Source organism: Homarus americanus, unplaced genomic scaffold, assembly GCF_018991925.1.
Source record: "Homarus americanus isolate GMGI-L3 unplaced genomic scaffold, GMGI_Hamer_2.0 scaffold48088, whole genome shotgun sequence".
Classification (NCBI taxonomy): domain Eukaryota; kingdom Metazoa; phylum Arthropoda; class Malacostraca; order Decapoda; family Nephropidae; genus Homarus; species Homarus americanus.
Genome location: NW_024719965.1, coordinates 1030938 through 1055899, shown reverse-complemented (window position 1 = coordinate 1055899; position 24962 = coordinate 1030938). Strand labels below are relative to the sequence as shown.

General features: G+C 37.8%; 2 protein-coding genes across 8 annotated transcripts in view; one reads left to right on the top strand and one right to left on the bottom strand.

Moving 5' to 3' along the window:
• LOC121860349 (short coiled-coil protein homolog) overlaps nucleotides 1–11451 on the bottom strand; it is a 33973-nt gene extending 22522 nt beyond the window's left edge. For all 4 annotated transcript variants that reach the window (XR_006087863.1, XM_042357441.1, XM_042357443.1 and 1 more), the window contains exons 1-5: nucleotides 11309–11451; nucleotides 9418–9490; nucleotides 4306–4422; nucleotides 3911–3997; nucleotides 409–547 (exon numbers count right to left, since the gene is read on the bottom strand). Coding sequence is in view for 3 of the 4 variants with exons in the window: in XM_042357441.1 (XP_042213375.1) it covers nucleotides 409–547; nucleotides 3911–3997; nucleotides 4306–4422; nucleotides 9418–9472 (398 nt within the window). In the remaining variant the exon portion in view is untranslated. The remainder of the gene's footprint in view (nucleotides 1–408; nucleotides 548–3910; nucleotides 3998–4305; nucleotides 4423–9417; nucleotides 9491–11308) is intronic.
• Nucleotides 11452–11526: 75 nt separating this feature from the next.
• On the top strand, nucleotides 11527–18925 carry LOC121860348 (zinc finger BED domain-containing protein 4-like). Of its 4 annotated transcripts, none has more exons than XM_042357438.1 (3): nucleotides 11527–11601; nucleotides 16139–16559; nucleotides 16988–18925. In XM_042357438.1, the coding sequence occupies exons 2-3, from the start codon at nucleotides 16410–16412 to the stop codon at nucleotides 18653–18655; spliced, it is 1818 nt and encodes a 605-aa protein (XP_042213372.1). In that variant the 5' UTR covers nucleotides 11527–11601; nucleotides 16139–16409; the 3' UTR covers nucleotides 18656–18925. The 4 variants fall into 4 exon arrangements, with proteins under 4 accessions (XP_042213372.1, XP_042213371.1, XP_042213373.1 ...); XM_042357437.1 differs by lacking the exon at nucleotides 11527–11601 and adding an exon at nucleotides 11723–11888; XM_042357439.1 differs by lacking the exon at nucleotides 11527–11601 and adding an exon at nucleotides 11723–11961 and having other exon boundaries at nucleotides 16460–16559.
• The last annotated feature ends 6037 nt before the right edge of the window (nucleotides 18926–24962 follow it).

Sequence of the window (24962 nt, the reverse complement as noted above, 5' to 3'; positions counted from 1 at the left end):
AGACATTGGTTACAAATGATTTGCCAATCCATAAAATGCTTTGTTATTGTACCTAATACAAAAACCATCTGCTCTATCTTTTTCATAAAAATCAACTACCCAACAACAAAATTACCCAAAAATTTAGATTTGACAATGGCAGTGAAGAAGTAATCAAAACTTGTGAAGTGATGTCAAAAAAAAAGGGAACCAGAATTTAAAGGAAAATTGTAGACTTACCAGATAAAACCATAACTCACAGTTTAATGCCAGTTAAGTACTTTTGAAAACTACACAAGCAGTTTACCTGCTGATACCTATGTCTTTATATTTACTTATGACATACACATTTAACAAATTCCTCCCCAATGTGTGAATAAAATTATGTTAATGTAATCCAAGAAATTAAAATTAATAGTCATTACTCACTTTTTCTTAGTTTTAGGTGATGTAGACTGAAACACTGATGAAGCAGACATAAGATTCTCAATATACTGACCAAGAACCTGGTTCTCTGAACGCAGCTTAAGATTTTCTTCTTTAACACTATCCACTCGTTGAGAGAGATCTGTAGAATTTCATTTATTATAAACTTATTAGAAATTGAGCATTCTATTTAGTTCAATTATAAATTATAGCCTATTATACAGAACAAGAAAAAATTAGTACATTGGAACCTCGATAAATTGGACTAATTGGAACAGACTTAATCACCTGTATCACATTACAATAGTAATTTAAGATTTCTAGTGTACAGTGGTCCCTCGGTTAAGAAACTCAATTTGTTCCAGAAGGTCATTCGTTAACCGAAACCATTGTTTCAATGGGATATTGGGTAATTGGTTTCAGTTCACAGAAAAGTATATACAGTGGGGTATGCTATAACAAATCAAATTGGTTCTAGAACCTCGTTCGTTATAGGATTAATTCGTCCCAGGCCCCCAAATACAACCACTTAACACTGAAAATTTTCTGTGGAAAATGTAAAAAATACGGTACTTTATCTTACCCTAGTGTTGTTCAGCATGCAGGACAGGAAGCAGAGGGGGAGGGGGGAGGAGAGAATTATGGAGAAGAGGTGGAAGGAGAGGAGTCATCCTTCCTAGCCCTCTTTGGTGATTGTCTTACAGGCACTTTGTCTGTAGGGTCTTTTGCTACTTATTTAAAGAAGGAATCCAGGGTTGGCTGCTTCAACTTTGATTTCTGGACCTTCCAAAAGTAGTTCATCACATTGTCATTAAACACACTGATGCCCTTTTCCACAGAACCAACATCAGGATGATAATCCTCAGCAAGCTTAGACAGTTTGCTCCAGCGAAAGAACACATCCTTGAGATCTTTGGCTGGAATGATGCGGCTTTCCTCCTTATCTTCATCCTCCCCTGACTCCTCAGAAGTTAAGCTCCGCTTCAGTGTCTCATTTTCTTCTTTGTGAAGCTCAAGCAGCTCCTCAGTGGACAGCTCCTTACTGTACTCTTCCACCAACTCCTCAACATCATCATCATCAACTTCCAGGCCCATGGAATTGCCCAGAGACACAATTTCATGTACAACAGCCTCTTCCTCTAACTCTTCGAAGCCTTCAAAGTCTCTTTGAAGCACACATTCAGGCCACAATGGCCTCCAAGCAGCACAAAGACACCTCATAGTAACCTCTTTCCAGGCTGACGCAATTAAAAACAGAGCATCTGCTATATTGAAGTGACTCTTCCAAAATTCCTTCAAACTAACATCACTGGAAGAAGTGGATGCAAAACATTTTCTAAACAGTGCCTTTGTGTACAGCTTCTTAAAGTTAGAAATTACCTGTTGATCCATGGGCTGGATGAGAGGTGTTGTGTTGGGTGGCAAGAAGTGCACAGTGATGAAGTTGAACTCCTCTGGCAATTCAACCATCAAATTAGGAGGGTGGGCTGGTGCATTGTCCATCCCCAACAAAGCTTTCAGTGGAAGATTATTCTCCCTGAGGTATTCCTGAACACTGGGTACAAACACCTCAATCACCCACTCAGAGAAAAGACTCCTGGTCACCCAAGCCTTTGGGTTTGACCGCCACATAACACCAAGGCGGCTCTTCCTAATGTTTTTGAAAGCTCTGGGGTTTTCTGCATGGTACACAAGGAGTGGTTTTATTTTGCAGTTACCAGAAGCATTAGCACAAAGAAGGAGGGTAAGCCTGTCTTTCATTGGCTTATGGCCAGGGACAGAAGTTTCCTCCTTGGTAATGTATGTACGGCGAGGCATTGTTTCCAAAAAAGTCCAGTGTCATTACAGTTGAATACCTGCTGAGAAACAAAGCCTCCCTCTTTAATCACATTCAAAAAAATGTCATGGTGTTCCTTAGCTGCTTCCTTATCTGCACCAGCAGCATCACCATGTCTCACAACACTATGTAATTTATTTCTCCTTCTGAAACCAGTAAACCTCCCCTAGGTACCCCTAAACACTGGCACATCACTATCACTTCCACTGGGAGTCTTGGCTTTTAAGATCCTCAAACAATTGTCTGGCCTTCTCACAAATCATAGCTTCACTAATGCTATCACCTGCCATTTCTTTCTCCTTTATCCACATTAAGAGTGAATTTTTCGTCTCCTCAATCACATTACACCTTGCTTTGCTAAGTCTAGAGATTCCCTTAGCCACTTGCACAGTTTTCAACTCCTCTTTATTCTTCAAAATCGTACATATAGTCGATTTAGCCATCCTATATTCATCACAAACTTTCACAATGCTTGTTCCATTCTCACGTTTCTTTATGATTTCTTTCTTAGTTTCAAGAGTTATGAGCTTTCTCACTCGCTTTGAACGATTCATCGTTACAATTGTACACTTGTATAACAAAATATTTATACAAATAACTCGTATTTCCACGTCAAATGACGAAATTTCAACAATAACAGTGGTGCACTGGCTACACAATGAGATAAAGATGGCACCTGACGCTCTTGTTGTGGGTCGCGGTGCAACAATATTCATGCGCCAGACGAATAGTCCCGCATTCATCCGCGTTCATTGTAGGAGTTGCGTTCGTTATAGCATTCTCAATTTTATAGGTAAAACCGTTCATTATAGGAATATTCGTAGTAGGATCCGTTCGTTATAGCATACCCCACTGTACAAAGTAAAGCCAAAAGCGCAACTCCATTATTAAATGAGGAATACCGGTACAGTTGTACTGTACAGTCATGCGCCGGTTAACGTCCAACCAAACAACGTCCAACCAAACAACGTCCAATCCCAGCAATGTAAATTATATTCACCCAGGTCATTTCACTGGCTTTTTATAAGAGAGAAGCTTAGTCACTTAAGAATTGATAAATAAACATACATTAGACCTTGGGCCGGTGCCAACTGTCCAACGTACCACCTCAACTACCGCTCCCCTATCTGCCCAGCATTGCTGGAATCCTTGTAAGACAGTGAATAATTTTAATATAAACGTCATGTATTTTGCACACGAGATAAAAATTAATCACCAGTATCACATTACAGTAGTAATTTAAGCGTAAGAGTGTACTGTATATGTACGTATATAGTATTCCACATACACGTAAGTATAAATACAAAGTTTATGTGATGATCGGACAACGTCCACTTCGGTTGACGTCACGTTTCCAAGAACGTATCTAGGACGTTAACCGGCGCATGACTGTATTTACTACCTATCAGGACAATGTTTGGATTCTTTTAAGACTCCTATTGCTCAGATCCCCTTTCCCCCAATTAGTCTGTGTTGTCAAGGTTTCACTGTGCAGAGTAAATTAAATTGTTAAAGGTAAACTGCCACAACTTATGGGGAACATGTGTGGCAAATTGAATCCAATTAAATCCTGGAAAATTAAAAATTAGTTGTAATCATGAAAGAATCTACTTAACCTTAAAAATAAAAATAAAAAGATTAATAAGTAACTCCATTATGGATACTCACCATCTAGTGTGTTTTGCAGCTCCAGCACCTGTGCAATGAGGCGAGCCTTTTCCTCTTGTTCATCAGGTGACATGTCTGGCTCTAAACCTAAAACAAATTAAAACAAAGGTGAGATTTTTACTATTACCACATGACTTTGGAGGTTCTTTGGGGTTGTTTAAGCCAACAAAGAAAATGTGGAAAATATTTGTCCATGAATGACATAGGTTAAATTAATTGACCAGCAATTGATGATCTATGGGTTAAGTAGGTTAACTGTGACTATTTGATAGAATGGTGTTTCAGTTGTCATCACATAACAAAAAATATGAGGAGATACATAAAAATCAGTGATAAGAAAATATTTGAGATCCAAAATTGTGATCTGGTTTAACAAAGAAATAAAAAAAACTTACTATTATGCAGAGGACTGTTGGAGCCATTTGTGTAAGCTGATGGAATAGACTCCAAACTCTGGCCTCGAGTAGAGTCAGATATTTCAGAAGCTCCAGTCCTATCATCATCCAGAACCACTGAGGAGATACATAATTAGGTAATTATATATATATATATATATATATATATATATATATATATATATATATATATATATATATATATATATATATATATATATATATATATATATATATATATATATATATATATATATATACACAGTAGTACCCCGATTTACGCGGTCAATTGAACCCACAGGGTACCGCGGAAAGTGAAAGCGTGAACAACAGAACATATGGGATTAATTCCAATAGAGACTGGCCCGACCCCCAAACTCCACTTTTTCCGACACAATACCTATGTTGTAGTAAAAATAACATCTAAATTTTATGATGGTATGCTCACACAATTAATATTTAAGAGAAATACAGTCGCCAGGTTAATGTCCATTCAAATAATGGACTCAAATCCCCCCACCCCCTCTTCCCAGCTCACTAGCTCCTACCTCTCTGAGAAATGTTTGGGTGAAAACCACTAGATTTTAACGTTTAGTAATAAATAATACCTCAGACTAAAGTTAGGATAATATAATTGACATTTCTGGATTCCTTGCAGGTCAGGGAATATTTTGAATGTAAACTTCATATATTTTGCACAAAAGATAAAATATTTGCTTTGTGTAAACCAAATTATTACATTAGATCTAAAATTTGTATGTCTAAAGCAAAATGCATGATGTTTATATTCAAAATGATCATCATATTGTAAGATTTCCAGCAATGTAAATTATATTCTGGCCGGGTAATTTGTATGAATTTTATGAGCTAAAACAAATATCTTCAGTAAATAAACAAAGAAATTTTCTTCAAGGACACTATCTGCCAATCAAAATACCCCACCTTAGCCCTCCCTCCCTACCCCCCACCTTCCCTCCCTACCAGAAAAGCTATTGGGAGAAAATAGTAAATTTACATTTTTAGTAATAAATAATAACCCAGACTAAAGTTAGGATAATATAATTGACATTTCTAGATTCCTTGCAGGTCAGGGAATATTTTGAATGTAAACTTCATATATTTTGCACAAACAATAAAATATTTGCTTTGTGTAAACCAAATTATTACATTTGATCTAAAATTTGTATGTCTAATGCAAAATCCATGATGTTTATATTCAAAATGATCATCATATTGTAAGAATTCCAGTAATGTAAATTATATTCTGGCAGGGTAATTTGTATGAATTTTATGAGCTAAATAAAAAAAAAAATAAAAAAAAAATTATACTTCACCATGTATATGAGTAGATGCACCGCGGAAAGTGAAAGTCCGGTTCTGGCAAGGTACAGCGTAAATGAGAAATCAGAAATCGCGGAAAGTGAAACCGTGTAAAGCTGGTTAATACTGTGTGTGTGTGTGTGTGTGTGTGTGTGTGTGTGTGTGTGTGTGTGTGCTGATAACCACAAGGAAAGAAGAAAACACGAAGTTCCCAAGCGCTTTCGTGTAATTCACATCTTCAGGGGTGAGTACAGACTAAAGAGGAGTACAAAACAAGGTGTATATATACAGAGGAGGGTGAGACCAGGTCCACAATGGTCAGGTATTAGGTAATGACCCTACTAATCTTTAAATAGCACGGCAACGGTCAGTAGTCAGGTCAGAGGGTAAGGTGACCCAACCTTCTCACCTGGTTACAAATCTTCTTAATTACAAAATTGTCCAGTTTGTACATGCCATTACTCAAATTCATGTTGAATGCTTCGGTATCTTTAATGAGACTAGATTCTATGATGTTCCTACTATCAATTGAATTACAAGGTAATATTGAGGAGGCATTATCCCAGTCAATGCAATGCTTGTTGTCCCTCAAATGAACAAACAGAGCATTGGATTCCTGGCCTGTCCTAACACTATATTTATGTTGTTTAAGTCTAGTTACAAGATCTTTACCTGTCTGGCCTAAGTAAAACATATTACATTCCTTGCAAGGAACTTTATAAATGCAACCAATTGTGTTGTTGGGGGAGTTCTTGATTAACATTTGTTTAACAGTGCATGAGTTTTTAAATGCCACATTGACGTTCCAGGTTTTTAGTTGTAAAGGAATGTGTGAGAAATTTTTGTGAAATGGTAATATTAAGATATTCTTATGGTCATGGGTGGGCTTGGGATCAGTTCTATAAAAAGTTTTCTTAGTAATGTTTAGGCATTTGTCTATGAAAGATCTAGGGTATTTAAGGTTTGAGCCAATATTATAGATATATTTATATTCCTCATCAATGAATTCCGGACTGCAAATTCTCAAAGCACGTAAAAACATTGTTGAAAATACTGACTGTTTGACTCTATTATGGTGGGCAGAATAATGATGAATGTATGAACACACATTAGTTGGTTTTCTATAAATACTGAACTTAAAAGTGTTACCTATTCTGTGTATCAGACAATCTAGGAATGGCAATTTACAGTCTTGCTCTAATTCCACAGTGAATGTGATCGAGGGGGCTAAGCTGTTAAGTTGTGGCAGGAAAGGTTCGAGTGTGGAAAGAGCTACTCTTTTTACATAAAATATGTGTTACAGTATTGTATTTTATGATATGCTAAGAATTAATTTTATTGTTTATCATAGCAATAAATATAGCAGCTCATCCTGTTGCACACAGTATTCAAACTTACGATTCTAGCTAAATTTTGAGGTATTTCTATTATTTCATTTTGGTGCCACTTAGTTGAATCTACCAGTTTCCCTGATACCAGATAACTGGGGTTCTACTGGATGTAAAGATAAAATGTCCTATGAAGCTAACCGACTACCAAATAAGAGGCATAAATATATAAGTACTTCAATTACAGTATGTTGATGTGGAAGAAATTTATGAATCTATGCCTCTGTCACACACATACCAATAAGAACATGGCAATGACCATAACTCAGGCCCCACACAACAGGAAGAGGAATCTGATAATGAAGGTGATACACCCGATAATTTTTATTGTGACCATGGGTGTGCCACCAACTGATGTGAGTGTTTTACAGGCCCCAACAACACGAGACTGAATGTGATAATAATGATGAGTACAGGAAGATCCTCAGACAGTAATGTTTTACACCCTATCACAATTCACTGTACCATACAGTACTGCTTTATTAATGTTATTATGATTAATACATAAGCTTATAAGTAATGCTTCCCACAAAAAATTGCTTAAAAATGTGAATTTTTATGTTTGGGTGACATTTTCTTTTTCTATATCCCTTTTGTAAACTGAAGCACTCCTGTACTAACAAAAAACACACAAAAACAGGGCAGGGAGACTAAGGTGCAGTATATAAATATATTGCAGGTAGTGTTCAAAACTGGAGAAGGAGAGCACTGACTGGCTCTGAGTTTACAATACTCTCATTGGCAGTGTTGCATTTCTTCAGCAAGTGCTGATGTTCACACTTGAAGCCCTTTATGGATTTTCTTAATTCGTGTTTTTTTTAGTAAAAATTTTCTCCATGACAATGAGCAATATAGTGAATCAGCATTCCAAGGAGTAGTGTTAAGCAAGGTATGAGTGAACAGTACTTAAAAAATAATATGTATTAATAATACTCCTGTACATATACACTATGTCACCAGTCGTTGCAATATTTTGAAAAAGTGGCAAAATTCCTGAAATAACCTGCAAAGTACCTCCAAAATCAAACATGATCTGTATTTTCATATAGTGTGCCTACACATAAAACCTATATGAAATTTCTCCTCAGTCATTCTCTTTTTAACAATCCCAGGGGTGCGCCAGCCATCCCTAAATCTAGTACCATTAAAAAGGCAAGTTTGTAGACTGCAGCAAGTAAATAATATTCATACACATTTTAACTTTTTTTACTACTGTACTGTATTGCCATTCAATCTGCAGTTCAAACTGTTGTGTTTGGACCTGGCATACAATTTAAAACATAAGATACACCGAATTCCCCCTCCGCACCCCCACAAAAAATAAAAAAATAAAAATGGTGAATTTGTATATTAGTTGACTGGAATATGAGTGCTAATGGGCAGAAGCAAATATAAATCAGTAATCATACCATATGTGATTCATTTTGGGTCATTTTTAAGTATCTGTGAGCAACTTGGCATCACATTATGCACACCTGTGAGCCACCTAGCATTATTAACCCTTTAGTACTCCTGGCCAGAGGTGAAAATCTCACCCACTTGCACTCTTTCGATACAGGGTGTGTCTAAAACAACGGTTTTTCCATTTAATGAACATTGGTGTAGAGCGATCAAGACCTAAATTGCACCCTTAAATATGCATCTGCCAGCCCATGATGCTAGTGGATGGAAATTAGGTGGCTGATAGGGCCGGTCTACTGTTCCCACATTTCTGCTTACAGGAGGGGTGCTCTCACTGTGAGATAAAGCTGAGTGGGAGGGGTTGCGCCAGCACAGGAGTGCTTAGTGACGTAATTTGAGTCGAAAAACCACAAGAAAGTTAAGGGCACTTACAAGATACCTGGACCTTTAGGAATATCTAAGTCACTTGGTTTGGAATCATTATGAGCACTTACTGTATGAGCCTCTTGGGGTCATCATTATGACCTGTAGGTCACCTGGAATTATTTTCAGCTCCTATGAGATCCCTGGCATCATTATAAACATTTGTGAGACACCTGGCATCATTTTATGAATGTATAACACCTGATGTTATTAGGAGCGTCTGTAAATTACTTGGCATCATTATAAACTACAGTATTGTGATTCACTTGGTGTCACAATGATTACCTGTGTTGTTGTTATAATATTACTGTACTGTGCTTCAACAGCTAAGGTCTTTAAACACATAACAAAGTTAGTAATTACATTATTCCATCGACATTTTAAAAGTTACGAGGAATAAGACTACCTGTGGGTCACCTAGGATAATTTTTCAACATCTGTGATAAATGAAACACTTGGGGTTACTATATTTTTGAGACACTTGGGGTTACTATATACGTACAGTACTGTACATTTGTTAGGCACCAGCTAAAAAGAAAACAGTCACTATATACCGGTACATATTTGTGAGCCAACCAACCTGATGGGTCATCATCCACTAGAGGTATGCTGTTGTCGTCCTGGTAGTTAGACATGGTTCACTCGTAAACACTCTGAAAAACATAAAAACAGTACAGTACTGTATTATGATGGCAATAACAAGAAAAAACAATTCTTAACTTTAGAGGAAAAATGCTAAATCTTGCATGTTAAAAGGGCATTTGATGTACAGAATATACAGTACAGTAGACCCTCGTTAAAACGAACTAATAGGGGGGGGAAGGGTGTCCGTTTTAGCCGATTGTCCGAATTAACCGATTTAGGGGTTAATATTGCATTATACAGTCATGCGCCGGTTAATGTCCTAGATACATGCTTGTGTTTGTACAACTGCTTTCATTCAGACCCACTAAAGATACAATGTTATGGTAATGATCAGAAACAAACTATATTTTTTGTGGACAATGTCGTAGTTTTGGCAAATGTGTTAAAAAGTGGGTATTTCTAAATTAAACATAACCAAAACTTAGTTGATAAGAACACAAGAGGCAGAAGAGTTGCCATAAGACCTCACCAACCTAACCAAAGAAACCTACCTAACCTAACCTAACTTTCTAGCCATGAGGCTCCACCCTCAACCCCCCCCCCACCCCCGCATATTAAACAGAAGGAATTTTACGTGTTTTTTAGTGGATGTGAGAGCAGCCACCCAGCCCGAGCAGCTCATAAACATACACCGAGCCACCTGAGCGTAGCCATAGACATTGATCAGGTCCCGCCTTACCGATTTATCACTGTGCAAGATGAAGTACTGTGGTGCCACAATATGTGAGCCTAGGCACCTAATTATCTATCAAAAGAAACATTTTCCAAAGAAATGATTATCATATCAGAACTCACTGATGAAAATGTAGTAAGAAAATAAACATCAAAACAAATAACGAGTCAGCGGGTTAGTAGTCATTAGCCAAAAAGTATCAATATAAATGTTTGTGAAATTACCTATAAAAAAAAGGCAAAGGATATTTGGCCGTGACCGGCTAAGTTCCTACTAACGCTATTTTACCATGAGTGCACACCGAGTGACTAAATGTCCATTACCGGCGAACAACATTAGACCTATATTTGACCGTGACTCTCGTGGCATTTGGCAATTATTTTGCCGTGTGTTGATCACTGTGTAGCTGTAAACATACTTTTCCATATTTCTGTTGTGCATGGAAAACTGTCATTATAAAAAAAGGCAAAATTTACTAGAACCTAATATAACCTGACCTAACCAATCAAAGAATCCTACCTTTCCTAACCTTACCTAACTTCCTAGCCGGGAGGGGGGGGGGGTGAGGGATCCCCATCATATTATTAAACAGAAAGTACTTAGCCAATAAGAGCACACTCACGGCATAACAGCGTTAGTAGGAACTTAGCAGGTCAAGGTAAAACTAGTCACTACAAAAAAAAACATTCCTTGGGGTATGAACCTGCTGTAAATAACACTTTCATCAATAAACCATTATGATTGCAGAGGCTCTAAAATACACCTTTTTCCAACTACAGAACTGCATAAGGTTCCAAATATAAGCACACGAGATAATTTGGAATGTATTCTGCTTCACTATTATGAACTATTGACATACACGAGTACAATTCCAAGTTTGTCAGGGTGTTCTAACTTTGTTTTCTCGTATCATAGCTTGAAAGACAATATTATAAAGTTCTATAAAGAGAACATAACATCACATACAATAATAACATTAAATTTCACTGCTTAAAAAGTTCGTCTGTTGCATGCAATCATCACCAATCCATCGATTTTATTCTTCTTTCAACACATAAACAAAATCCCACATTACTAAAAATAACTGAAACCTTGTAATAGTAGTCTTATAATAAATGCCTATTATCTAAGAAAACAATGTGTAGTACTGTACCTGTAGTAGGGAGTAAGACCTCAGCAGACGGCCCTGTGTGTGACACTTGAGGGTGACGTCAGAGAACATGGAGCCCCACCCACATGTTACTGGTGACTCACGTATATTCATCAATTAAATTATGTGTGATTAAAAGTTTGCATATATAAAGAGATAAATACTAGGAATATAATAAGTACTTAACTTGGTTTTATATTAACTAATTATCGACGTTGAGCTGTAAACAATATCTGGGTTATGGGGCCCATAACCCAGATATAAGCCAAACAATCTTAAATTACGACTAACTTAAGGTTTCTGCTTATTCTTTAGTTCGTTTTGAGTACAGTATATCAAAGTTATTTTATTTTAATGAACATCAATTGTTATTCAAAACCTAGACTCAGGACACGACAGGACCTCATCACACAGTCATAATCTTAATAAGCGTCGCGCAATCCAGATTAATTTTTAATAATAAAAATTATTATTATTATTATTCAGTAAAATTTTCATCCACGTTAAAAATAAGATAACCATGTCTATAGGTTATGCTGTACTACAGTATACATACAGTTCAGCATGAGTTTAGACAAAGAAAGTAGGTATACAGTGCACCGTGTACTGTGGCCGTGAAGCATAGAATTACCTGTGTGCCGAGACAGTGTTAAACAGTAAGACAACTTGACCAAGGATAACCGACAGAGCTCTACAGATGCATATATCCAGGAGGGTCCTTAGCTTACTGCACTTTATCCTCTTCGCCACTGATCGACTCCTTAACCTCTTGGGTGGTTGTTACATTTCTATTGTGGACTATAAGCAAGAACTGGGCATGGTTAATTTATAGTAGTGCACCTTTCTTTCTTTGGGTATTTGAAATATGTGTAAAAACCGAGTATAGGACAAAAGCCCCCTAGGAGAAATAGTGAGAATTTTTAAAATAATTATTTAATTTTTTTAGTTTATGAACACTTCTCTAACCTAACCTAACCTAACTTAACTTAACCTAACCTAACCTGATTTAACTTAACCTAACCTTCGGGAATTCTGTTATAGTTATAAAGAACGCAGTGTCTATACGATGATCGGGAAGGTCCAATTGATACGGACTAGTGTACTATATGGGATAATTGTAGATCATGTCTGAAGGTCATACTATTTACGTCTGTAAACGATTAGTGAACATAGCTATCGCAGATATCAGATGAAAATATATGAGAACAATGATCTGGAAAAAGGATAATGTATCAGGCATATGTGACGAGTTGGAAGTGATCCAGAAACTATACTTCAAAGAAAATATCTTGTATACCCACGACAAGAGAAAACGACGCTAGGCCTTTGTTCGGGTTGGCACCTTGGCCGTCCTAGGCTACGGTGCCGAGTAATATTCATATGTACTACCAACTGAGTTCTAGTTAAAGTGTCATGTTGTTCATTCCGAAATAGCATGATGTGCTAAATAATATCTTAATTTGGGATATTGTCAAGTGTGTCATATAACCATCTGTATTGACATTGAAATAATATAATGATTGTTTAATGTTGAATTGAATTGAAACAGTTTATTTAGCCAGAAAAACACAGATACAGAGTGGATAATAATAACAATATTAACATGGCTGAGCCAGTTGAGAACCCGAGCTCTCTTTTAGGCACCTGATATATACTGTACAGTGGTCCCTCGGTTAACGAACACAATTCGTTCCAGAAGGTCGTTCGTTAACCGAAACCATTGTTTCAATGGGATTTTGGGTAATTGGTTCCAGCTCACCAAAAATTAAATACAAAGTAAAAAAAAAAAAATGCAGTAAAGTACTCTTACTTTGAGGTGTGTATGTAGAAGGCTCCTGGTTGATGATGATGATGATGGGAATTAGAAGTGGGGATGGAGGAGAAGGGAGAAGAGAAGGAAGTTGGGGTGGAAGAGAAATCACCCCATGCTTGATGCCGTCATTTCACCCATAAAATTTTAAATTCACTGGGTGTAATTCAAGATTATTTTCTTTAAATCAACACTACACTGCACTATACTGTATATTGTCAATATGTTAAATAAATTTCAGAATGACCAATAATTGTACTGTAAAAACGTAAAAATATTCTGTGTTCAAGAGACCCACAAGCAAGATGTTTCCTCCACTGAACAGAGATACAAACTGAGGCCTTGGTGGGTGAGTGAAGTGGCTGATGGGCACACCAAAAGCTGGTTCCCTGTACTGCAATTATGTTAAATAAACGTTAAAGTGACTAAAAATTTTAATATAAAACTTGGAAAATTATTGAATAGTACAACCTTCTTGATATTTACTCCAATTTTAATGAATGTAAGCCCTAGAACCAATTTCTGTATTGGTGGACTAATTTTCCAGCTGGTGAGCAAGCCAAGCATGTCGAAATATTTTCGTATGAATTTCGTTAACCGAAATGAAGATTCTTATGGAAGGTAATTCGTTAACCGAGGAGATCGTGAACCGAGGGACCACTGTACATTCCTTTTATTCTTCTTTCATATATTATTCTTCAATAATCATACTATTCTTGCTTATACAGTACAGGGATTCTTATACTGTATAAGTATCTGTCTTATATTTCTTTGCTTATATTTTCCAAGTCGATATTCTTTTCTTTACTTCATTTATTTTCATATATATTATTGTATTTTCTGAATTTCTATGTCCTTACCTTTCTGAAGTACAGTATACTGTTTTAATTATATTCTAAACCATGGATTAGTCTGGGGAAACATCATTGTTATTACCACACTTATTATACTTACAACGGTAGCCTGCCACCACCTAGACTTTTATTAGAATAAAACATATCTCATGGAACTGTTAGGTAGCCTGCTAGTGAGCTTCTAGGCACGTGAGTTACAATAGTTATTTTCTGAGAACCAATGGGTAGAAGGAATAGAGCGGTGATACTCAAGTTTACTAATTTCATATTTATTAACACAAGGAGTGAATCAGATGTTAATTAAGTTCACTCAGACAAGACTGGACCACTTAAGTCTTACTTTACAAGTAACAAATTAAATCTTCAATTCTTGGTTACAACATTTAACAATCATTATATTATTTCATTGTCAATACAGATGGTTCTATGACACACTTGACAATATCCCAAATTAACTTATAACATCATGTTCTTTTGGAATGGAAAACATGGTACTTTTCCTTCAGTTCATGTACTCAACTCATATAACATAATTACTGGTGCTATCAATATTTATGGGTTCACTACTCAATGTGGGATAACTATATGTGTGCTAATTATCACCAATCATATACAACAACAATAATACTTTAGCCCATATAACTGTAAGGAGTGCCCCAGCATGTAACAACAAACGAAGAACGCTGTTAAGACCGGTTGCAGTCAGACACACGGCGAGGGAGTTTGGGCCTAGTTCCCAGGGTGTGGACCCGCACAGTTTAATCTTGAGTGTACTTATTTAACATCTTGGTCACTCCTTATGTTAATGAATATTGAATTTATTTTATATAAACCGAGGAGTGTTATATAAGGGTCCAGTCCTATCTGAGCGTGTAAAATAACCATCTTATTTGTCAAAGAAATAATATAACAGTTGATTAATGATGTTATACTCAGGCAGACATGGGGTCAGTTATGAATTTAATTGGAATTGATTAAAAAATTTGTGAATTGGAATTGAATTGGAATTGAAAAAATACAAAATTAATTGAATTGAACTGGAATTGATATCAATGAATTGATGTGAATTGATATGAATTGATGTAATGAATTGATGTGAATTGATAAAATAATATATTACTGTATACTGTTATATGCATCTTCATTATTTTGCAATAATTAACTTAGTGGTCCCTTGGTTAACAAGCACAATTCGTTCCAGAAGGTTGCTCGTTACCAAAAAATTTGTTAACCGAAACCATTGTTTCAATGGGTTTTTGGGTAATTGGTTCCAGCTCACCGAAAATTGCCTAAAATCAACAAAAAAGGTAGAAAAGTTCACTTACTTTGAGGTGTGCATGTAGAAGGCTTCTGGATGATGATGATGATGGGAATTTGAAGTGGGGGGTGGAGGAGGAGAAGGGAGAAGAGAAGGAAGTGGGGGTGGAGGAGAAGGGAGAAGAGAAGGCATTGGGGTGGAAGAGAAGTCACCCCATGCCGCCATTTCACCCATAAAATTTTAGTTCTCTTGGTGTAATTCAAGATTATTTTCCTATAAATCAACACTGCACTGCATTATATATTGTCAATATGTAAAATAAACTTCAGAATGACCAATAATTTGACTGAAAACACAGAAAAAAGGCATTTATGTTGATGAGTCTGAAGCAAGATGTTACCTCCACTGAAAAGACACAGAGACTGACGCCTGTATGGTGTGTTGACAGGCTGTTTGGCACGCTAAAAACTAGTTTCCTTGTACTTAAATTATGTTAAATAATTGTTAAAAGAACAATAAATTTTAATATAAGACTTTTAAAATTATTGAATAGTACAAACTTCTTGATATTTACTAAAATAGTAAGGAATTTAAGCCCTAGAACCAATTACTGTATTGGCGGACTAATACGACAGCTAGTGTGCAAGCGAAAACATGTTGAGGGGGCGCTCGTAAGGAATTCGTTAATCGAGGGAATGCTCGTTAACTGAAGTTAAGAATCTTATGGAAGGTAATTCATTAACCCAAATTTCGTTAACCGAGGGATCACTGTATATTCAAATAAAACCTAAAATATACAGTTAGCTAGCACAAAAAATATGTTAAAATTATATCAAGTGATGTATTAATTTTCATTGAACTGAGTAACTGTTTCCTGCATATTTCATGTATTTCTAATAAATATATTTCAGATATATTTAAGATTCACAACAAGTTCAGTTCCTGTCAGTGGGCCTGACTGAGATGATGTGGGTAAAACACACGTCCTGGCCTACCCTGTCCTGTTGGTCTGTGATTGGCAGTATAAGCTTACCATTCTGCCCTCCTCCTGTCCATATTGAAATGACTGGGGCATATAAGTATTGAACTGTCAGCACTCAGACTCAGCAGTGTGTTAGTCAATGTCGCTGTGACAGGTGACTTATATCTCTGTTTTAAAAGCAGATATCTTATGTGGGCAAAATGCCACCCAAATCAAATGTGTACGGTCATTTCATCATGCCTTCTTCCAGTGAGAGTAAACCAGGAAACCTTAAAGCTGTTTGCCGTCACTGTAACCAGGCTGTTGCTGGATCTATCAAAGCAACATCAAACTTCAGGAGGCATCTAGAGGTGAGCATTGTATAAATTATAATATTAATTTAGAATTTTAGATACAGTTAAAATAGGAAGGTTTAACTTATTCAAAAGAGGGACAGAATTTTTATGTTGTTGACTAGATATAACTTGGAACATCTATGTTAATGGCTTATTTCACATAACCAACAATAAACAAATAATGTAATCTAAAAGAGCAATACCTACAAAATTAATTCTTCAGGTGTAGAATCCTGCCATTTCACAAGACATACCATTGTCATGGAATATATCATGGACATGCCATGGAATTGAGATATAAAAGTTAATGGTTATAGAATTCTGTCAGTGATATGTGTTCTTATGGAAAATCTCTATGAATTCTAAACCTGAAGAACATTGGTGATAAGCTTGTTCAGGGTAATGCATGCTTAATTATATGTATTTTGTGTTTTTCTTTTCAGAAGAACCATCCAGACATCTATGCAAAGCTTGACGATCCAGTAGCTGATCCAAAACAATTCTCCATGAATAAGTTCACAAGAAACAGTACCGGTACCAAGTGGAAATCCACCGACTTACGACATCTGGAACTTACTAACTGTATCGTGGCATTTATTGCCCATGATCTCCTTCCCCTGTCTCTTGTTGAAAGTGAGCGATTCCGCATACTCATGGCAACCGCAGAGCCGATGTTCACAATGCCCAGTCGTAAGCATCTGATTAGTGTGCTTCTACCACAGCATTTAACCACTGTTCAGACGAGGTTGAAGACCCAGTTACAACAAGTCCAGAATCTTTGTCTCACCATCTACCTGTGGTCCAGTAGGGATATGAGGTCATTTATAGGTGTGACTGGTCACTTCATCCTTGACCACACCATGAATAGCGTTATGTTGGCATGTCGTCGCTTTAAAGGCTCCCATACTTCAGACAATATCTATGACATGTATCAAGAAACAGTGGCCTCCTATGATGTTGGAAGTAAAGTAACTACCATAATTACTGATAATGCAGCAAATATGGTGAAGACATTCACCCTATTCCCAGTGGAACAACTTGATGAAGATGAAGAAGATGATGAGTTTGATGATAATGACTGTGATATCCTACCACCTGATGACACTACAAAGTTTGAATGCTTACCCCCAAACCGCAGTCCATGCTTCGCTCATACTTTGCAGCTTGTGGTGAAAGATGGCATGGAGCAAGATAGCCAGATCAAGCAAATTCTTGCAAAGGTATCAAAGCTCATCAACTTCTGCAGGAAATCAACAGTGGCTGCAGAAGTGCTCTCAAATGAATTCAAGCTCCAGATGGCAACATGTACACGCTGGAATAGTCAGTTGACGATGATGAGGTCAGTACTTCGAGTTTTACCTGAAGTGTGGGACAAACTTGACACTCCCTACAAGCTGAAGCAGTATGAGCTGAACACCATCAAGGAGCTCTGTGATATACTCGAGCCATTTGAGTATGTGACTAATCAGATTCGGGGACAAAACATGGTGACATCTAGTCTGGTAGTTAACTGTGTCCGTGGTCTACGGGCTGCTTTAGCTAGTCTTCATGAAGTGTATAAAAGCAAGCTTGTTTCTGTACTTCAGTCCTCAACAGAGACTCGTCTGAATAAGTTTGAGTCTATGGAGGCTTTCCAGCTAGCTGCCACCTTAGACCCACGTTACAAGCTGGACTGGTGTCATGACTATGACAATGAAGTGCAAGACATTCGTGACCTTCTGACTGTGAAATACATTATGGCATGCAGTTTTGATCCTACAACAACAGACACTTCCCCTGCTGAACCACCACCGATGAAGAGGAACAAGTTCTTTGCCCTAGTCAATCGGTCTTCTACACCAAGACCAACTCCATCAGAAACTGAGGTCTCACTCTACCTCAACCAGCCATGTCTACAAGAAGATGGTGACCCCCTTGGCTACTGGAAGGCCAAGCAGCCTGAGTTTCCTGTCCTCGCCAGGCTTGCAGCAAAGTACCTGGCCATTCCTGCTACATCGGCTCCTGTGGAAAGAATGTTCTCCATTGTTGGCAAGCTCTTCAGGCCAGAGAGGTGCAATTTAAGAGATAAAAGATTTGAGCAACTTATGATGATCAGATGCAATCCTCAGTGACTTGGACTCATTCATATTTTGTTTAATACAGTGGGTATGCTATAACGAACGGATTCTGCTACGAATATTCCTATAACGAACGGTTTTACCTATAAAATTGAAAATGCTATTACGAACACAACTCCTACAACTAACGTGGATGAAGACGGGACTATTTCGTCTGGCGCATGAATATTGTTGTACCGCGACCCACAACAAGAGCGTCAGGCGCCATCTTTGTCTCATTGTGTAGCCAGTGCACCACTGTTATTGTTGAAATTTCGTCTTTTGATGTGGAAATACAAGTTATTTGTTTAACTATTTTGTTATACAAGTGTACAATTGTAACAATGAATCGTCCAAAGCGAGTGAGAAAGCTCATAACCCTTGAAACTAAGAAAGAAATCATAAAGAAACGTGAGAATGGAACAAGCATTGCGAAACTTAATGATGAATATGGGATGGCTAAATCGACTATATGTACGATTTTGAAGAATAAAGAGGAGTTGAAAACTGTGCAAGTGGCTAAGGGAATCTCTAGACTTAGCAAAGCAAGGTGTAATGTAATTGAGGACATGGAAAATTTACTCTTAGTGTGGATAAAGGAGAAAGAAATGGCAGGTGATAGCATTAGTGAAGCTATAATTTGTGAGAAGGCCAGACAATTGTTTGAGGATCTTAAAGACCCCGCTCACCTGGTACGATGTCTTCCGTAAACTTCCTGACCTCTCGTACGTCTACGGGAAAGGGTCGCGGAAAGGGGACGTGATTGCTGCCCGTATCATCAATGGGTATGACTTTGCTTGGGAGATTGGTATCCCCGCATCCCCTGAGCAACGCTCTTGTGCATTATGCAGAAGACCCGACAGCAGCACCCTTACCCACTACCTCCTAAGATGTCCCCACACACAACGCTTCCGTGACGCCTGCTGGACCACCACTCCACGACCCCCTGACGGAGACACGATGATCCTCCCCATACTGGCCAGATATTTTGTAAATAATATTGATTATGTGTTAAAGGAATATCCTTCCTTCCTTAGGCTTTAGTAAGCCCCTTTATAATATTTATACTGTATATACTTGTCACACTTGCCAGATGCTTCTTGTGTCATTGTACAGGGGTACCTAGTGACAGCACTAGGATCCCACTTCCTCTATCAAGGAATAAACAATTGAAATTGAAAATTGATCTTAAAGCCAAGACTCCCAGTGGAAGTGATAGTGATATGCCAGTGTTTAGGGGTACCAAGGGGTGGTTTACTGGTTTCAGAAGAAGAAATAAATTACACAGTGTTGTGAGACATGGTGATGCTGCTAGTGCAGCTAAGGAACACCATGACATTTTTTTGAATGTTATTAAAGAGGGAGGCTTTGTTTCTCAGCAGGTATTCAACTGTGATGTAACTAGACTTTTTTGGAAAAAAATGCCTCGCCGTACATACATTACAAGGGAGGAAACTTCTGTCCCTGGCCACAAGCCAATGAAGGACAGGCTTACCCTCCTTCTTTGTGCTAATGCTTCTGGTGACTGCAAAATAAAACCACTCCTTGTGTACCATGCAGAAAACCCCAGAGCTTTCAAAAACATTAGGAAGAACCGCCTTGGTGTTATGTAAAGGTCAAACCCAAAGGCTTGGGTGACCAGGAGTCTTTTCTCTGAGTGGGTGATTGAGATGTTTGGACCCAGTGTTTGGGAATACCTCAGGGAGAATAATCTTCCACTGAAAGCTTTGTTGGTGATGGACAATGCACCAGCCCACCCTCCTAATTTGATGGTTGAATTGCCAGAGGAGTTCAACTTCATCACTGTGCACTTCTTGCCACCCAACACAACACCTCTCATCCAGCCCATGGATCAACAGGTAATTTCTAACTTTAAGAAGCTGTACACAAAGACACTGTTTAGAAAATGTTTTGCGTCCACTTCTTCCAGTGATGTTAGCTTGAAGGAATTTTGGAAGAGTCACTTCAATGTAGCAGATGCTGTTGTTTTAATTACCTCAGCCTGGAAAGAGGTTACTGTGAGGTGTCTTTGTGCTGCTTGGAGGCCATTGTGGCCTGAATGTGTCCTTCAAAGAGACTTTGAAGGCTTCGATGAGTTAGAGGAAGAGGCTGTTGTACATGAAATTGTGTCTCTGGACAATTCCATGGGCCTGGAAGTTGATGATGATGATGTTGAAGAGTTGGTGGAAGAGCACAGAAAGGAGCTGTCCACTGAGGAGCTGCTTGAGCTTCACAAAGAGGAAAATGAGACACTGAAGTGGAGCTTAATTTCTGAGGAGTCGGGTGGATGAGGACAAGAAGGAAAGCCTCATCATTCCAGCCAAAGATCTCAAGGATGTGTTCTTTTGCTGGAGCAAACTGTCTAAGCTTGCTGAGGATTATCATCCTGATGTTGATGCTGTGGAAAAGGGCATCAGTGTGTTTAATGACAATGTGATGAACTACTTTTGGAAGGTCCAGAAATCAAGGTTGAAGCAGCCAACCCTGGATTCCTTCTTTAAAAAAGTAGCAAAAGACCCTACAGACAAAGTGCCTGTAAGACAATCACCAAAGAGGGCTAGGAAGGATGACTCCTCTCCTTCCACCTCTTCTCCATAATTCTCTCCTCCCCCCTCCCCCTCTGCCTCCTGCCCTGCATGCTGAACAACCCTAAGGTAAGATAAAGTACCGTATTTTTTACATTTTCCACAGAAAATTTTCAGTGTTAAGTGGTTGTATTTGGGGGCCTGGGATGGATTAATCCTATAATGAATGAATGCTATAACGAACGAGGTTCTAGAACCAATTAGATTCGTTATAGTATACCCCACACAAAGAATTAAACCATTTGAACTTTTGGTTGGTAAAGAATGTGATTGGTTTGTGTGGTAGAGCACTTTTTTATAAAAAATAAGTTAATTTGAAACCTCAAATTTTTATTTCTTTCCATCAGATTAATGGTAGATTAGAATTGATTTTGAAATAAAAAGCATTTGAATTAAATTGAATGAAATATCGACCATAATGAATTGGAATTGAAAAGCTTGTGAATTGAATTGGAATTGAAGATTTCTATTTTACAAATTAATTGAATTTGAATTAATTAATTCAAATTTTATTCAGAATTGGAATTGAATTGACCCATCTACTAATAAATAATTGAAGATCTATTTTTTGAATTGTAAAGTAAGACCTAAGGGGTGCAGTCTAGTTTGAGTGTAATTATTTAACATCGAGTATCACCGCTCTATTCCTTCTACCCGTTGGTGAAAATAACTATTGTAACTCGCGTGCCTAGAAGCTCGCTAGCACACTACCTAACAGTTCAATGAGATTTGTTATATTCTAATAAAAGTCTGGGTGGTGATAGGCTACCGTTATAAGTATACGGTAATAAGTATTATAGTAAGAATGACATGGTTTTCCCAGACTAATCCATGGTATAGAATATAACCAAAGCATGATAATAAATTGAGAGAAAGAAAGGATATAATTTTCAGAAAATACAATACAGTATTATATATGACAGAAGGAATAAAGTATAGAAAAGAATATTAACTTAGAAAAAAAAATATGATATATACTTATAGACAGAAAGACTTAGAAAATAATATTAATATATACACAAGAAAAGGTTAATATAAAATGTAGATATGAAGCAAGTATATAAGTATTGAAGAATAAAGAAAATAAATATGAAATATAAAAAAAGATCCCCCTTACAGAAGGACCAGGGATAGGTTCAGGGTCAACCTCTGATGCTTGTTCTTTCTAAATTTACAAGGCAATTTACAGTGCAGGCACTCAACAGACATAGGGAGAACACCATGATTATGTAGGAATTGGATAGCTTGATCTTCTTTCTCGTAAAACTCGGCAATAAACTTAGTATAATTGTAGGAGCATGATTTACACCCAACCTCTACCACAGCCATTGTCACACTGGTCATTGAAATTGAAATCCATACTTTGGCCCCTCCCTTTGAAAAAATCGAAATTAAAATAATACCTAATGCTCTCAAGTACGTTACACACTATGCTGGCCAGGGTCACTAGTCTATAATTATTCGTGGAGTGACGATCGCTGTTCTTGAAAATAGGACTCGCATAAGCCATTTTCCAAACACTGGGGACCTTTTGCTCATCCAAGCATTTACAAACCATGATCTTCAGGGCTCAGCAAGCTTGTTGCACAACTCTCTTAGTACTCTGGGGTGCACTATGTCAGGGCCGGGACTCTTTGGAACCTTTACCTTTGACAATTTATTTCTAATAACCCCTTCTGAGAACACAATGTGGGTCAGCGTTATGTCAAACCATCTGTCCTCAAATGCAGTAAATGCGAATGTATTACTGCTTATTGCTGAAACATTCAAGATCCATTGTGAGTGATGTTGAAAGCTTCAACTGTATTTACGTGTAGTGAAATTGTCAAGTAAGTCGAGAAGTTACGAGATTTCTATTCACTACTGATATTAAATTTTTCTGATTCAGTCAGAGAATCTGATGACTGTATTAAAATTATTGTCAGTTTTGTATTTAAGAAAGTCATTAATCATTTGAGAGAAACTTGCCAACTTCTCACTGTATACTGCCCTTTATTGCGGTAACTTAATACAAGGTTTTTCTAAACTTACCTCTTAACTTAAGGTCGCTGTCACCATACCACAGGACAGTATGTGTAGTATTGTTTAGGTAGCTGGCAAGCAGTCTAGGCACTGTGAGTTTCTGTTTTTCATAAATCAAGTTGATGGTGGAAGTAAGGGTGAAACACCAACCAGTATCCTTAACTAATTTATTTTAGACATATTAAAAATAATGCATTCAGTCATAATACAAAAATAGTTGACCTTGCCCAAGCTATTATTAAGGTCTTCTCTCCATACAAAATACCTGACCTGCTTACCTAGGTCACTCTTCCAATATCACCAAGATACTCAATATCACCAAAATACTCGATGTCACCTGAATAAGGAACATTCAATAATGCACCCAATACATACAGGTACAATCGACCCTCGTTAAAACGGACTAATAGGGGGGGGTGAAGGGTGTCCGTTTTAGCCGATTGTCCGAATTAACAGATTTAGGGGTTAATATTGCATAATATTGCATTACATTTCAAAGAAAATGCAGTGAGTTTGTCCTTAGCCTTGCGTATGTCCGAAACTGTTTGCTTTTTAACACCATACTCGTCACAAACTCTAGCCACCGAAGCACCAGCCTCTAACTTCCTTATAAGTTCCAGTTTCTGGTTCACAGAAATGGTCACATACTTCCTATTCAGCGTATTACTCTCCCTTGAAGACATGATGTAAAATACAAGGCTGAAAGATCCCTTATCACCGAAATATCAACGAAAATTGCAGGGCAACACAACACTGATACTCGAATATGGCGCCAAGTCAACAATGACTGGCGGTCTGGCGCGTGCGCCATCTATCGGACAATCCCAGAACCAGAAATTTGATACGGACAGTCCCTCGCTTAGTTCAGATTTCGTCCGAATTATCCGAAATCCGGATTAAAGGGGTCCGAATTAACGAGGGTCGACTGTACTGTAGTTCATTCTTAACACCAAGGTACACACAGCAAGTACCCATCTCACACTCTACTCTTGTTAGGTAGATGAGATCCTTCGCTGGCATTCATGCCAGGACTAGTTCTGCATCAGTTATCGTTAGGTCACTAAAAGTAGCGACAGTAAGCACCTCAAGTAGCACCAACATATCTTCACAGCTAGGGTGCTGAAAGCGTGAGGTATCCAGAGATCCTTTGGGGAGGTTGCATAGCGGTCCCAGGCATTACCCACAACACCAGGTGGGTTCCTCAAAGTAGAACAGTGGATGCTGGGCCAAGTATTCCCTCTAACCCCACCGGTCTCTCTCCATGGTCGTCACTGCTCACCCTCACACACAGGCCGTGCACCTGTTCGTGTGAGATTCCCAGAGTTACTAACATGTAAACAAATGTGTTTACTGGCCTTTTAATTACCTTATTTTATTAACAATAACATTATGCAAGGCTTTAAGATGTATATAAAACTCTAGACATAATACCAATCTGGCACTAACCTGTTAGGAAGAAGAAAGGCTTAACCGAAGGTAGTCCACATCTGTGGCAGTACCGTGGACCAGGGCAGTACATCTGGGAAGTCTCTGAGGAAAAGTCAACCTTATAAACGCCTTGGGAATAAGGACGTTCAGGTAACGGGCAAGCCAAAGGGAATGATTGAAACCCGCCTGTTGACGCATTCAATATTTATTGATGTGTTCAAAACCTGCAGAGAGCAAGGCGTTCATTAGTATTACATGGTGATCTATCTGATACTTAATTAGTTAGT